Below are 16,939 nucleotides of genomic sequence, written 5' to 3' on the forward strand. Positions count from 1 at the left end.
TTAATGACTGCTCTATTGGATTTTGGACTTGGCATGGGGCCTGTAGCCCCTTTGTTTTGACCAATTTCTCCCACTTGGAATGGGTGTATTTACCCAATGCCTGTACCCCCATTTCATTTAAGAAGTAACTAACTTGCTTTTTGTTTTACAGGCTCATAGGTGGAAGGGCCTTGCCTTGTCTCAGATGAGATTTTGGACTTGGACTTTTGACTTAATGCTGGAATGAGTTAAGACTTTGGGGGACTGTTGGGAAGGCAGGATTTTGTTTTGAAATGTGAGGACATGAGATTTGGTGGCAGGGGGGAGCCAGGGGCGGAATGATATGGTTTGGCGGTTTCCCCACCCAAGTCTCACCTTGAATTGTTCCCATAATCCCGCTTCCATGGGAGGAACCCTGTGGGACGTAATTTAATCATGGGGGCTGTTACCCTCATGCTGTTCTCATAACAGTGAGTGAGTTCTCACGAGATCTGATTGTTTTATAAGGGGCTTTTCCCCCTTTTCCTTGGCACTTCTGCTTGTTGCTGCCATGTGGAGAAGGACATGTTTGCTTCCCCTTCTGCCATGATTTTAAGTTTCAAGATGCCTCCCCAGCCCTGTGGAACTGTGAGTCAATTAAACCTCTTTCCTTTATAAATTACCCAGTCTTGTGTATGTCTTTATTAGCATCATGAGAACAGACTAATACAAGGGGCAACCAATATCCAATGACTGACTGATGGGAGTATAAAGGCCTAGCCATCTCAGCCCAAATGGGGACAACTCTAAAGGACTATTTTAGTTCCAGAGTTCCCTGGGGGTTGGCTAAGACTGTCATTGGGCGTGCACTGCAGCTTGACTTCTCTCTGCCCAATCCTGCTTCCATCTCCTCTCTTTTACAAGTATGAATCCCAAGAGCACTCCTTAACAAACATTTGGCACCCTAAACTCCCTCTCAGAGTCTGCTTCCCAGGTAATTGAATCTGGAACACATATGGTGCCTTAGATTCTTTCAGAAGAAGGCAACTGCATTAGTCAATTCCCTGCTGTGTTAGGCCATTCTTATGTTGTTATAAAGACATACCTGGACAATTTAAAGAAAAGAGGTTGAATTGGCTCACAGTTCTGCGGGCTGTACAAGCATGGTGCAGCAATCTGCTCAGCTTCTGGGGAGGCCACTGGGAGCTTTTACTCTCAGCAGAAGGCAAAAATGGAAGCAGGCATGTTACATGAAGAGAGCAAGAGTGAGAGAGGGGGAGATGCTACAGACCTTTAAACAATCAGATCCCATGATAAATAATTTATTATCGTGAGGACAGCAGCAAGAGGATGGTGCTAAAATAAACCATTTGTGAGAAATCTGCCCCCAGGATCCAATCACCTCCCACCAGGCCCCACCTCCAACACTGGGGATTACATTTCAACATGTTCAACATGAGATTTGCAGGGGACATCCGAACTATATTACCTGCTTCATCTGATTCTCTTCCCACAGGGGTTAATGTACTCCTTAGTCAGAAGAGCAAATGTTTTTCAGCAAGGGTAGATTATGCTATAGTAACAGAGAACTCCAAATTCTCAGCAGTTTAATTCAACAATGGTTTACTTCCTCCTTATACAACATACGGATTTTGGACCGGCAACAGAGGCTTCCTTCAAAGCTCAAAGAGGCTCCATTTCCACACATGCTTCCATAATAGTGAAAGCATTATTCTGATTCTTAAAGGTTATGAGCAGAAGTTAAAAGCAAGTCATGTGGCCACACCTGAGTTCAACAGAGTGGTAATCTATGCTGCTTTTGCAGGGAGGAGCAACAGACCTTACCAAAGCAGGCTACATGCCACAGTTGACTCACAAGTCGTAGTTTGCAAACCCTGGTCAAAAGCAGTGATTCACAAACTTTAATGTATATCAGAATAATGTACAGTGCTTGTTAAAATGCAGATTGCTGGGCCCTACCCTCAGAGTTTTTTTTAATTCAGAAAGTTTCAGAGAGGGACTGAGAATCTGCACTTCTATCAAGTTCCTATGTGATGATGTTATTGGTCCAGGAATCATACTTTGAGAACCATTTGTCTACAGAAAAAAAACTTAACAGGTACGCCTGCAGCTCATCTATTAATGTAGAGAACCTTATTTCAAGATGAAATACAACACAGCTTTGTCAAATATCAGTTTTCCTAAAAGGCAACTCACCAAAAACCATATATATTATTTAAAGTAAACCAAGGATTTAATAAAGATTCCTATATTATGAGAACTGTCCAATGTGTAGGTAACCTCACTACTATTATTCCTAGCCACTCCGAAGAGATCAGGCTCATTAAATACTGTTTGTACAGGAAGGGTTGTGTGTATGTTTGTGAGAGAAAGAATAAAGTTTTATTATTAATCAATCAAATATAATAATATTAACAAATCTAATAAGCTGCAATTAGACGTAAAACCAGGATGAGGAAAAAGGGAAAGGCTACTTTATGCAACTGTTACAGAGAGTAATATAGTACCAAAAATCCAAGTGAAGAAATTAATTGGGGTTATATGCTAAGAAAGAGTGCCATCTGAACAAAGCTGAGTATGTAAGAAGAGTTCAAATTATGAGAGGGATATATACCATGGTAGGAAGGATAACTGACAACATTCTAGCTACTGAGTTTGGCATAAGACAGTACTAAAGCAAGTTAATAGTAAACCATATGGCTATTTCACGATTCTTATTTGAAAACAACAGAAGCTAACTGACTCATTAAGTGGAATAGTAATTTATTAAAGGAATAGGGATGAATAAAGAACCAAGTTAATGATTAAGCTTCTCAAGAATGAAGTCTAAAAACCATACTACCGAATAGGTCGGGTGAGGAGAACCTGCTGCTGTTCTCACTGGATTCTTTTCTGCCAAGGACTTTTCTCTATTGCAACTGTTAGTGGCCCAGCACCAATACCATTTCTGCATCAGCAGAGCTATTTTATAACAGAGTTTCTATTGCCTCTGAAAACCAGATACCTCCACCATCAACTTCATGGAAACATGATCTGAGTGCAGTGCCTGCTTCTTTGTTCAGTCTGTATTGAGGTTTCTTGAAAATGAATATGAGTGGCAGAGTCTAGGTCACACAACTTCTGCCGTACCTACCAGTGAGACTGCGAAAGTCAACTTATGGCTTACCTTAGGGAGGTAGACATAGTTATTCCCAGATAGTTACTGAAAAGGTGGAAGAGTGAGAAAACATAATACATGTCTGCCACAAAATGTTATATCAAGCATACAAAACTCATCTAAAATTCACCAATTTCTGTTCCTACCTAACTCCTTCCCCAACATATACTAGCATAATTAGATAATATCAGAGATGGATAGGCCTTTAGAGATCACTTGGTCTAATCCTCTCATTTCACTAATGAGAAACCTGATACCCAAAATGATCAGATGATTTACTTAGTTTACATGGCTAGTCAGTAGAAAGAAATTATGCTTTTTAACTCTTAGTATATTTTCTATCATGCAATGATCAAGAAGGAACACTTCAAATGGTATTTTAATTTTTTTTTTTTTTTGAGATGGAGTCTTGCTCTGTCACCCAGGCTGGAGAGCAGTGGCGTGATCTTGGCTCACTGCAAGCTCCGCCTCCTGGGTTCACACCATTCTCCTGCCTCAGCCTCCCAAGTAGCTGGGACTATAGGTGCACATCACCACACCCGGCTAATTTTTTGTATTTTTAGTAGAGATGGGGTTTCACCATGTTAGCTAGGATGGTCTCAATCTCCTGACCTCGTGATCCACCTGCCTCAGCCTCCCAAAGTGCTGGGATTACAGGCATGAGCCACTGCGCCCCGGCCTTAATGTTAAACTTTAATCTTATTCTCAGGGAAACCCACTGTTTAGTCCTCAGAAAGTCATTTTGGTGACATTGGTCTTTTTTTCTCTCAATCAGTTCCTGCAAAACTAGCTATAAAACTAAATTTTATATGCAAAATTCTATTTTCCTATTATCTATGAAAAAAAAACTGTAAGCTTAAATGTGTTTTAATGGTAGTTTGCAAGTTCTTTGGCTGGATTAAAATTTTCCTTGCCAAAAGGCTAATATCCTTACAACAAAAATGACAACAATAATAAGTATTCAAAAGCTACCAGAAGGCCTGGCATGCTGCCTCAAGCCTGTAATCCCAGCATTTTGGGAGACTGATGTGGGAGAATCGCTTCAGGCCAGGAGTTCAAGACCAGCCTGGACAACATGGCAAGACCCCATCTCTAAAAAAAAAAAAAATTAGCCAGGCCTGGTGGTGTGCACCTGTAGTCCTAACTATTTGACAGGCTGAGGTGGGAGGATCGTTTAAGCCCAGGAGTTTCAGGCTACAGTCAGCCATGATTGCACTACTACACCCCAGCCTGGGTGATCCTGACTTTTCCCAGAGTGAGACCCTGACTCTGGGGGAAAAAAAAGCAACTAGAACAAATGTTTAATTATGAGTATATCTCTTACAGATGTATTACTACATCTTACAAAAATTAGAGCCAAACTCACCCAAGTAAACTGTAATCACAAGATCTCCCCACAAAGTTAATATTAAAACTTAAGCAAAGAGAACATTAATACTATAGTATATATAGAATATACACATTCTATTGGTATATTTTAACAACTAAATAACTGATAGCACAGAAGCCAAAAGGAATCAATGAGATTTGAGAAGGTGGAGAAAGAAGGAAAGCAACAAAGAAGAATTATTAAATATAGGGTACTAAATTTGAGAAGCATGTCAACACAGAGAAAATATTCTCTAAGGGCAGAAGATGGATAATTTTATTCAAATACAAATGTTACATCTTTAGAAAGGAACAACAGACAATGGGGCCTATCAGAGGGTGGCGGGTGGGAGAAGATAGAGTATCAGCAAAATTAACTATTAGGTCCTGGGCTTTATACCTGGGTTATACCTGGGTGATGAAATAATCTGTAAAACAAACCCCTATGACACAAGTTTACCTATATAACAAACCTGCACATGTACCCCTGAACTTAAAATAAAAGTTAATAAAAAAGAAATGTTATGTCTTACAAGCTATTTATTTAGCACTTTTTCCTCAATTATTGTACTGGTTGGCAGAAAAAGATTATAGAATCAATGACTAGAAGCTAACACATGTAATGTAGGTCCATTAAAAAATTGCTTAGTTTGAACAGAGATAAGACAGTATTATTTTCTATGACTTCATTCTCTTTGTGAAACGAATGTAATTAAAACACAATTGGGAACAGATAAATTACATACCTCTTGATGACAGAGTCTTTCTCTGCGAATTTAAATAAGTTATTTCTAGATAAGGGTGTATTTTCCACAGAATAACTAGTGATCACCCAGACCAAATAATGAAAAAGTTTAGAAATCATATTAATAACTGTAGATTATTAAATTTTATGAAAAATTTGTTCTTTCCCCCCTGAAATATTGCCTGCACTCTTTTTTCTCCCCTCTTATAAGCTGCTGCTATTATTTTAAAAAGGCATTTCCCCAAAATGATAATTCTGAAAATTTAAAAGGATAACAAGTTATCAATTTTCCTGAAAGATATTAATTCTTATCCTAGAAACCCATATGAATATACTATGTTTACCATCATCATTTTGTACTTAAAGACATTGAAATCATTTAGTTAAACTGGTATGGTCTGACTGTGAATGAAGTTCCTACAACATAAAATGTTGCCTGGTGTAAATGCAATGAGACCCTAAACTACTTGGACTGAAGCTTACACATTTAAAAGCTTAAAACAACACTAAAATAGTATACCTTTATTTTAAAATATAAATCTATTCTAAAATCTGTATATTTATATTTTTAAAATGCTTTGTTTTCAAAATAACAGAGAGGAATAAATATAAACCGTAATGTACACTTATAGCATATCACAGATTTTTTCATAATCTAAATGTGGCATAATGTATCTCCCTGGTTTAAATAAACAGTGCAGACATTTCTCTCCTGTGATTTGCAATGCCTTGTGGGAATTTACTTTAAAATATGAAGACAGAGAGAGAGATTTATATGTGATTATCATCTGGAGGACAAAAAGAGAAAAGAACTAGCTCAAAGTACTAAGCTTAAGGGTTCTCTTGAAGTACTTCACAATCTGTTTAAAAAGGGTGGAAAGTCTACTGAGGCCAGATTTATTTTGAAACTTTAAAATAATTTCACAGAAGTTCTGGAAACATATCCAGTCATGACCTAGGGAGCAGTACATATTCTGTAAGGGCAAATCCTTTCTGCCATATAGCAAATAATATATGGGGCTGATACTTAAAATTCTATAAGGAGTTTGGATGACTTCATAATCAAACATTTAATAAATGTTCAACAAACAAACAAACATGTAAAACCCTGGGCCAAAACTCTGTGAAGGATAAAATAAAAGACATAAATCACAAATTATCTTCAAGGGCAATTTTTTTAGGTAAGAAAAAGTATATCTATCTATCCAGGGGTTAGATATTTTTGAAAAGGCATGATTACTATGTTAAAAAATAGACTGACAAACTTGTTGGCTTGATTAAAGATTTTTAAAATTGTGTACACTATAAACCATGAACATAAACTGTATTCAGGCCATTTGATGAGATACTCACAGAATGATTGTAAGAAGGTTCCAATATCACAGGCAATGACATTTTCCCTTGAAGATTCAATTTTGTTAAATAAAAAATCTTTTCCCCCACAATCTTTTCTTTTTTCATGCGATGTACACCATACAGTCTAAACCGAACTGCATAATTTCCAATCATCTCAGATTCAACATGATTAAATTTAAATGTTTCTGTGAAGACAGGGCATGGTCCTCTCTGGATGCTGGTTTTTGCTCTCTGTTTCTTTATAGGTAGAAGAACAAGGTGTACTTGCCATGAGTTGCCACCTGTCCTGTTATATGTTGGGATGTCTGTGACAGCTGTCACTGTTACCAGAAGCTTCTGTTCTTGTGAGTCATAGTCAAAAGTCACATCCAGTGTGCCATATTTAGCTTCTGGCTCAGGATCAAAAGGTTTAGGAAGCTGTGATGATGATCCTTGAGCTGACATATCCTAAGAAAAGAAAATTTAAATGTTAGAGTTTTTAACTCAATTATTTAACCTAGCATGTCAATAAATACTCGATGTTTCTTTAGAAGGAAGATGTGAAAACAATTCTGCCACAAAGAAAGTAATACAATAACAATTCACAGTCAACTACAACCAAAAGCAACCCTATAGGGCGAGATTACTATAAGCAGTTAAGTTAAACTCAAAACTTATGATAATAAAGACATGTTTAGAATTTAATATTCACCATTACAATTCTGAGAAAGTGTGATGTATGTTTTTATAAACGATAATTTAAAATACATCCTTTAGTGGGTATATCTGCTCCTTTTGTAGAAAACTACTACATTTTACTTTCAATGTTATAAACAATGCCATTGACAGCACAGTATCAGGCTGCAGAGGAACAGAACATAAGTAAAAGTATAATGCTATTGAAAAATTTGGCTCCGTTTTCAGAGTTTGTTCTAAAACACCCCAATCTGTAATAAAATATAAAGATATTTAGACTTAAAAATCAATGGAAATGTGAAAGGATAAATAAAGGTCTCAAAATCTCAGCAAATATTTACTTTCCATAACATAGACTATATTTACTTCAATTTCTAACCACAATTAAAAACACATTATTTTCTAACGTTAATGACTATTTAAAATGACAGAACACACATTTTAAAAGTTCAAGAAAGGCTGAAATGGTACATTTTAATTATGAAATTAAAAGAAATTATAACCATTTTTCCTGTAATTGTCTCAAATTCCTGCCAGTCTATCTATCTAGAATGTAATAACGGTTTTAGCTAGTTACCAACAATGTCAAACCTAGGTCTCTGACCTTTCAACTATACCACTCTGCCTCTTCAAGTATTTTAATAAATCTTAAATAATTCTCATTTCAAAATGTGGGCCAATTTAATAAATTTTTAAAATTTTCTAAACTTTGAGTGGCAGTGAATACTACTGAATCTCTGTCTTCTCTTTTTCCATTTATAAAACAAAACAAAACAAAACAAAATCTTCCTGAGTGTTAGCTAGAAATACAACCCACAAGATTTGGGGAGCCGAGGTGGGCAGATCACTTGAGGTCAGGAGTTTGAGACCAGCCTGGCCAACATGGTGAAACCCCATCTCTACTAAAAATACAAAACTTAACTGGGTATGGGTGGTAGGTGCCTGTAGTCCCAGCTACTCAGGTGGGTGAGGCAGGAGAATCGCTCGACCCAGGGAGGCAGAGGTTGCAGTGAGCCAAGATCATGCCAGTGGACTCCAGTGTCAGTGACAGAGTGAGACTTTGTGTAAAAAAAAAAGAAAAAGAAAAAACACTGTCCATAAGAGACTATACTTCAGTGCCTCTATTATAGCTCATACGACTACATGACTCAGCTTCGGCCAATGGGAGGCAAAAATAATTTATGTGTGAAACATCCAGATCAGGTTTATATAAGAAATTACTTGCTCTCCACTCTCTGTCTCACTCTTCTCACAAGCAGATATACAGTCAGGATGTGTGGGTCTGCTCAGACCATGTGGACTAGGACAATACCCTACGGCAAGGCAGAGCAACAGAAGAGAAGGAACTGGGTCCCTGAATAATCTCATAGAGCAAAGCCCCCTGCTCACCCTGCACTGTTGTTAAACAAAAGAGAAATAAGTTTCTGTGTTCCTTAGCCATTGTATTTGGTGGGGGCTGAGGGGTCTTTTTGTTGTAGCAGCTTAACATGTACCGTAACTACTGTACCTACTATGTGCCAAGCCCTATTTTAGGTCGGGAGAGTGCTTCTTTCCGCAGAGAGAACTAAAAAGACATGAGTCCTTCATTTTTTTTTTTTTTTTTTTTGACACAGAGTCTTGCTTTGTCAACCAGGCTGGAGTGCAATGGCACAATCACAGCTCACTGCAGCCTTGGCCTCCCATGCTCAAGTAATCCTCCTGCCTCAGCCTCCTGAATAGCTGGAACCACAGGCACACACCACCACACCGGGCTAAATTTTCCGATTTTTAGAAGAGATAAAAGTCTTACTATGTTACCCAGGCTGGTCTCAAAGTCTTGGGCTCAAGTAACCCTCCTGCCTTGGCTTCCCAAAGTGCTGGGATTACAGGTGTGGAGTCACCATGCCCAGTTAGTCCTTGGTCTTATAAATCTTACATGCTAGTTGGTATAATGTATGGGGGAAAAAAACAACAGAAGAACAATACTTGGGGGGAAGGAATAAATTCCCATAAGAGAATTCAGTTTTTCATGTAGTATGAGAAAATCAAAACATATTCTTATTCTATTAAAATTTACAGTTTAGAGCAAAATGTTTTAATGTATACTACTTTATAATTGGTAATTAAAAGATTATTAGTTACATGGTTTTGGTATTTCAATTAAAGATTTTCTAAAACAGCATCATGACAGCTAAGATTTTCAGGCAATAAAAATGTTTATCAGGTCCTAGATAGCTATTTTTCAACTTTGTTTCTCTTGGTGCCTCCCTGATTGTTTTTTCTTTTTTTTCAAACATGCCAACAATTCTTGCGAAACCCAGTGTTGAAAGGGTGGAACATTTACAGATAAAAGACATTATTTGTATTCTGAAAATAGGCAATAAGCAAACAATCCTTCCTTTCAAGGTATCTGGACCAGTTTTTAAAAAACTTTATTTAGATAGCAATAGGTCATCAACAGTGTTTACAAACTCCTTCCCATGAAATTCTTCTGAACCTTCTCTCCTCTCTCAGTTTAATCATGTATGTGGATAAGCTCTAAGATAACTACAGCCTGGATTAAACCAAGAGAAAAGTGAGAATTTTCTATCTGACACATAATATCTATTACAAGGATGCAAAATAAACTTGAAAAACCACAAAAGTGAATTTTACATTAGCATAGGCTATCACCATTCACATCTAAATATTTCTGTAATATGCATTTGCTATATTGTTTGAGTACATTCAATGCTACTACAAGACACAAAAATAAGCAGGATGGAGGAAATTCCAAAGAAGTGGTTACAGATAGCAAGTTAGCAGCTTCTGAAATCCGGACAAAACTCACAGTGTGTGATAACTATAGATAGTGAGTTAAGAAGCAGCTTGTGAGACATAGGCAGAATTCATAAGATATTAAATACAAATAGTTAATAACTTGTATGCCAAAGAAAGATTAAATAGAAAATATGATGGATCAAATGAGTGTTACCTATAGAAAGGGATGAAATGCACAAGCCACGATCATGCAGCTGGGCTGACAGCTCTGTCACCCATGTCCTCTACTTAAGAAATGCAGATAAAACCTACAACTGCCTAGCAGGCTAACTGACAAGTTTAAGTGACGGCCAGGAGTATAACTATATCTCTCCCACAAAACAAACAAGTGTGTGCTGTTGGCTCTTGGTACTCTTGTTCAAATCTCAACTCTGGTCCTTGTACATCATAAATAGGAATGCTGATGGAAAAGAGACAGTGAGATAGGATGTATGGGCACTGCATAAACCAGGACTCACACAATGTGGTCTTGCTACCTATACCCACTTGCAGCTTATCCCTAGGTGTGTTAACGGATTTCTGATTTCATCTAGCTCCTCTTACTTCTTGCTTTGTATGTGAAATGGATTAAAACACACACACTCTCTCTCTCTCTCTCTCTCACACACACACACATACATAATTTGAGCATCTTACTTTGGTCCTTTAGTCCTCTGAGAGAGTTTGCCTGGTAATGTTTGGAGGGTAGCACTGAATCAAAGTAATTTCTCACACAACGTTTTGGATCAAAAAAGACAATATAATATAGTTGTTAAGAGCACCGTTTTGGCAGTCAGAAAGACCTGGGTTTGAACTGTAGTTCCACTATTTAAGAGCTGCTTGTACTTAGTCAAATTGTTTAGCTCTCTGACTCTTAATGTTTTCATTTATAAAATGGAAATAACCACCTCCTAAAGATGTGGTTGTTAGAATTAAATGAGCAGACTACATAAAGCTCATAGCAAAATTCCTGACACAGTGGTGATGGTATTATTGTTGTTGTTTATTAATCCCACAATCCAGGCTTCACTGTTAACTTGTGAGCTGTATATGTAGTTTACAAAGCTACAAAACAGTTGTCTCAAATTTGTTTAGGTAATGGAACACAAAGAAACATACATCATGAAAAATAATAAAATAACGATATATTAAACTTAAAATATCAATGTACAATTTTCTTCTAGGTCAGATACTGTAATACTAGGAATACTAAAAAAAGTAATAACAGATACAAGGTATTTTTAACAATTATAAAAGAAAAACTTAAAATTAAGGAAATTCTATCCATAGCTTAATTGTTCTGGGTATTAGGAAACTACATCTATTATTTAATTTTGGCAGCAGATCTGAAAATTTGTCTGGTAAGAATACGGACATATTTCAGTATTACTGAATGTTGTCTGGAAAAAAGCAGTAAAAACTTGCAATCTAAAACTTTTAAGTAGGCTGAGTGCAGTGGCTCATGCCTGCAAACCCAGCACTTTGGGAGGCTGAAGGAGGAAGACTGTTTGAGCCCAGGAATTTGAGACCAGCCTGGGCAACATAGTGAAACCCTGTCTCTACAAAAAAATTAAAAAATCTGTGGGTGTGGTGGTACACACCTGTAGTATCAGTTACTTGGGAAGCTGAGGTGGGAGGAAGCTGCAGTGAGCTGTGATTGCACCACTACACTCTGTTCTGAGTGACAGAGCGAGACCCTGTCTCAAAAACAAAAACAAAAAACTTGAAAGTAAATCTGAATACTAAATTATAAAACCTCTAGATTGCCTTTATTGTTTTCATTATGACATAAACATTAAAACAAATTCTTTTTAGAATACAGTAATACTTCAAAATGGCCACAAAATTATTTTTGTTGTCATTTTCACATTTTTGCTCCAAAACAGTAAGTAAACTTAAAGCCCAACTAACCAGCCACTCTGAATGCATGAAGCCGTGGATTCAAATTTCATTAGTAAAGCTGATCATCATTTATCCCTTGTATTTTCTATGATATGAAAATACAATAAGATTATGAAAGACTTGTGAAATACTGAGTAACCTCCTAATAGTAAAAAAAAAAAAATCCAAAATAAAATAAAATAATACAAATAGTAGCCTCAAGATGAAATAAATGATAAAATAAATTATTCTAGAATGTTTTATACAAAGTGTTAAAAAAAAAAACATCTGTAGGTACCCATCTTCCTTTGGTGGTGGGGCTTGGGGTTGGGGAGTGGGGGCAGTTGAAGACTAGTTGGGACATTCCTGATAAGTTTGTTGGATAAAGATTAGATTAAGGATGGATACTGGTACTATAAGTTACAAAGGAATAAGATACTGATAAAATCAATTCTTCTTACCAAGAGGAGAAGCACAGGATTATTATTCTCCAAATAACATTCATTTTCAAACTTCTATGTGCTTTTACTTACTTCAGGGCTCAGGACTGCAGTGCTGTCACTTGGAACATCTTCTTCATATCCTTTATTATGAAAACTTTCTATTTCATGACCTGTGCTTCCTTCACTTGGGCACTTGTTATATGAGCATCTTGGACTGTTGCTGCAGTGGGAAAATTCACATTTACTGTCCCCAATTTCTGAGGGTGTACATGACAGATGGGGAGAACCACTGTCATCCTGATATGGTGGTGGCTGCAATTCATCCAGCGGGGGTGTTCTTCTCATTCTCTGAATGCAGTTTCCTGATAATGATTAAGAATCTGGTCACTGTTTCCAATTAGCCTCAACACGCAGTATAGTGTTATACACAATAACTGTAAATAACTTTTGAAAACTGGATCGAAAAATTGATGGCAACATAACTATTAGATTTACTAATGACTTCTCTTCTTCCCTAGTTCAGAGGCACAAATAGAATAATCTGGTTTCCCACTCCTCACCTCCTGCATAATAAGATTAGGAAAAATAAAAGTCATATACAAAGAAAGATCCTGTTACATATCATAAAAATGAGGGAGTGATAAGTATTAGTTAAACAGTGTATTTATTTGTCTCTCTCAAAACAATCCTGATGTATACGTACTTCATCTGTTACCCTGTGATCTGTGGCCACCCTAGGGTCAAAGCAATACAAATATGGTTGGAAAAACAAACATAATATCTCTGCTTGTTCTTCAGCTGTGTTCAACAAGAACTCACCTATGTTCTTCAGTTACTGAGATGAACTTAAACTAGCATTCAGCTGGCGGTGTCAGAAATGTTTTTCTACATCTGTCCTGGATCCAGAATCCTAAAATGAGGTGCACTGTGAATCAGGCCCATTCCCTGTTTGCTAACATCCATCAATCAGCAAAGATTGGAGGCTGTGTTCTGTCTCTTCTCCATTATAATGGCACTCTATCCCACTCTACATCTGTGTCTGTATTCTTTGTAAATTATGACTCCATCTTGCCTATAGTAGGCATCTCTACCTCTAGCAGTTAATATGAAATCACATTTTCTTCCACTCTAAAATTATCCTTTTAATTTTTACCTCAATTATTTATCTCAGTGATTGAGAATAAATGTATCTGTGAACAAGGACAGAGTTGGGGACAGGAGGGAAATAGAGCCCAGTACATAATTTAAGAACAGCTAAGTCTTTGTAGATAAATTCTGAATGCAATACTAAACATTAAATGTAAACACTTTTTTTTTTCTTTTAATGAACTGTGCATCTCTTTTCTCAAGGGACCCTGAAACAGTAGTTTGTATTATCATTGTTATGGATTTCAGTTCAAATATTCAATAGTTCCTCTGTTCTTCCTAAGATAAAAAGTTACATAAGAACTATAAGCTTCATTTAAAAATTACCATAATGCTTGGTTCAAATGAAAAATAATAATTTGCACAAATGTAGCACAAATTTACATATTTGCTCAGAGGTCCCAATTCTGAAAAAAAAGTAAAGCTAAATGTCTTACCTAGTGAGTCTAATAGTCTATCCACAGAGTCATCTCTCAGTATATGTGGGGAACTGGTTCTAACCCCACCGTTCCCTCTCAAATACCAAAATGCAAAAATGCTCAAGTACCTGTTACAAAATGGTGCAGTATTTACATATAAACTAAGTACATCCTCCCACATACTTTAAATCATCTCGATGTTACTTACAATATCTAACACAATGTGAATGCTATGTAAATGTTGTAATACTGTATTGTTTGGGAAATAATAAGAAAAAGTCTGATATGTTTGGTACAGATGAAACCACACATTTTTTCAAATATTTTCCATCTGAGGTTGGTTGAATTCACAGATGCAGAATCCACATACATGGAGGGCCGGCTGTACTAACTTTAGTTTATAACATAAGCAAAAAGTAAAAAAGTGGCTGAATTAATATAGTTGAAGCTAAATTCAAGAAGACAGATTAGACATGTTGCAAGTCATAGCAAAATAACCCACAGAATTACAGAATAGTAAAGAGACAATTGGTTTTAGGCGGTTAATTAGCTTGATCCATATATGTGGGGTGGGTAAGTATGTGTGGCTGCCACCACTGGCAGACTGATTTGACTCCATCCATAGCCTCTTTTTCTCCTAAGCAGCATTCCGATTAGGAGTGGCCAATGAGATCTAAGCAGATTTCAGAGTGAACCTTCCAGGAAAGTTTTGTTTTCCTGATAAAAGCAGCCAGACTCTACTGGCATGCCCCTTTGTCCCTTTGCCTTTCCCCTGCTTCCTTCTTGGAGTAGCAGCAGCTACCTTGTGACCATACAGTGGTAAGTACGAGAATGAAAGCTAGGAAGGCAGAAGCAGGAAAATGAAAAGTCCGGGTATCTGAAACATCACTAAATACCTACCTCCAAACTTGATGGCTGAGACAAATCCCTATTTGTTAAAGAAGAAAAAACAACAATATTTGGATTTTCTACTGTTTCCAAATATATTCTCAAGGGATAAGACAAAGTTTATCAATCATTAAACTGACATCCTCTGCCTCTTTAAAAGTGCATATTTAATTAGCCACCGAATTAAAGGGTAATACCTAAATACTGTAACATGAAGTCAATTAAAAATTTTCCAACTTAAGTGGTTTTGGGAGTCAGCACACCATCTACTCCTTTACCTTTTTTCTTAGAAGAGAGGTGATCTTTCCTAGAAGTCTTGAGCATATTGCCTCACAGATCTCAATACACAGACCTGGGTCACATGTCTATTCCTAAACCCATCACTGGTAGAAGAAATGGGATGACCATAATTGTCTTAAATTAATCAGAAGCCATCAAAATTTGAAGCTGGGGATGGCGCCAGCTTCACTCTTCATACCTATGTGGAAAAGAGTAGATGCCTAAACAATGTAGGATCCAGGAGGGAGGATGAAAGAGAAAGAATGTTGGTTACAAAACAAACATGATCCAGTTCATGATCCAGTGAACATGGCTCACTGCAGTCTTGACCTCCCAGGCTCAAGTGATCCCCCCTCCTCAGCCTCCCAAGTAGCTGGAACTATAGGCATGTGCCACCATGCCTGGCTAATTTTAAAAACTGTTTGTAGAGACAGGGTCTTGCCATGTTGCCCAGGCTGATCCTGAATTTCTGGGCTCAAGCAATCTGCCTCGGCATCCCAAGGTGTTGGGATTACAGGTATAAGGCACTGTGCCAGGCCTGTTTTCTTGATCAGAGTATTTTGTTTTCTGTCTGTGGTTATAGTTTTCCTCAATATAACAATCCTTTTCTGAGGTTCTTTTTGATATGCCAGCACAGGATAATTTCCGTCTGGTAATAATGTTACACCTTATTTCCTTTGGTTTGCTTTTTTATATTAGGTCCCTGCCTAGCTGTGGGCCGACTAAGTGAATTATCACAGCTGAGCTCCAGGCATCTGGTGCTACTTTAGATTTAGTGTAACTCTTGCTCCAGAGACCAAAGCACAAGTTACACAAAACGGGTTTGTGATATATAAAGATGTTAAGTGGGCTCAATGGGTAGACTTCACTACTGTTTTCTGGATTTGAGAGAAACAACATTAAAGCTGTGAATATCTAAAATTTATTTTAGCCACACCATATCCTTCAAGTTTTGAAAATAGTAACACCACACTTTTATCTTTACTTTTCACTTTATTTTTGCATTTTATTTTTTAAAGTGTAGAACACACAAATGTAGGTGGAATAAAAACTTCATTAAAAAATACAGCTATGAAGATCCCTCCTTTTTAAATGTTTGCAATCTCTTTTTAGTCTACATAGTGTATAAGAGTTGGCTTAAATGTAATTGATATAAGAAAAATTTTTAAATAATTTTATAAAGTAACAAAATTTATATTATTATTGTTAAATTACACTGTAAATATCAACCTTAAGAAGAAATTTCTATGGAACTATCAAACACCACATGATGATGCCCTCCTATTACTTTAGTTCTTGCTTTATTACCTAATTTCATACCCCTATTTTTATATAAATAACATATCTATAAAAGGATTTAGGCATGGATATTTAAAATATATTTAAATGCTTAAAATGCATTTTAATTTACCATCTGCATATGGCACGGCACCTGCAAAACAAGATGAAGTATTTTCTTACCATAGAAAAAATAGCATGTACGCACACACGGAATATGACCTGTGGTTCTTATCTTTTAAAACAGTTGTGAGAACCACAGCTCTAAAAAAAAAGATGTATATTCAACAACTGCAGAATTCTTTTTTTTTTTTTCAAGTGCCTGTGGAAATCTGACAAAATTGATTATATGCTGGGCAATAAATTAAGTCTCAACACATTTCACAAATTGGAAGCATGAAGAGGATGTTTTCTAAGCGAGGCAGAAGAATAAAGTCTGAAGGCAGGAAACCTAAGGCTGTGCTGACTTCCTAGGACTGAATCAAAAGTAAAACCCCAGCTCTCCACACCCAAGTAACAAAAGGATCAGAGGCTACTCCCTTTGCAC

General features: G+C 36.8%; 1 protein-coding gene across 5 annotated transcripts in view; it reads right to left on the minus strand.

Moving 5' to 3' along the window:
- The window catches only part of SYT14 (synaptotagmin 14), a 240,433-nt gene that overhangs the window by 73,709 nt on the left and 149,785 nt on the right, over positions 1–16,939 (minus strand). For all 5 annotated transcript variants that reach the window (XM_030936181.1, XM_030936183.1, XM_030936182.1 and 2 more), the window contains 2 exons: positions 12,473–12,744; positions 6,603–7,052 (listed from right to left, as the gene is read on the minus strand). In XM_030936181.1, the coding sequence (XP_030792041.1) occupies positions 6,603–7,052; positions 12,473–12,744 (722 nt within the window). The remainder of the gene's footprint in view (positions 1–6,602; positions 7,053–12,472; positions 12,745–16,939) is intronic.

This window comes from Rhinopithecus roxellana, chromosome 8 (assembly GCF_007565055.1).
Source record: "Rhinopithecus roxellana isolate Shanxi Qingling chromosome 8, ASM756505v1, whole genome shotgun sequence".
NCBI lineage: Eukaryota > Metazoa > Chordata > Mammalia > Primates > Cercopithecidae > Rhinopithecus > Rhinopithecus roxellana.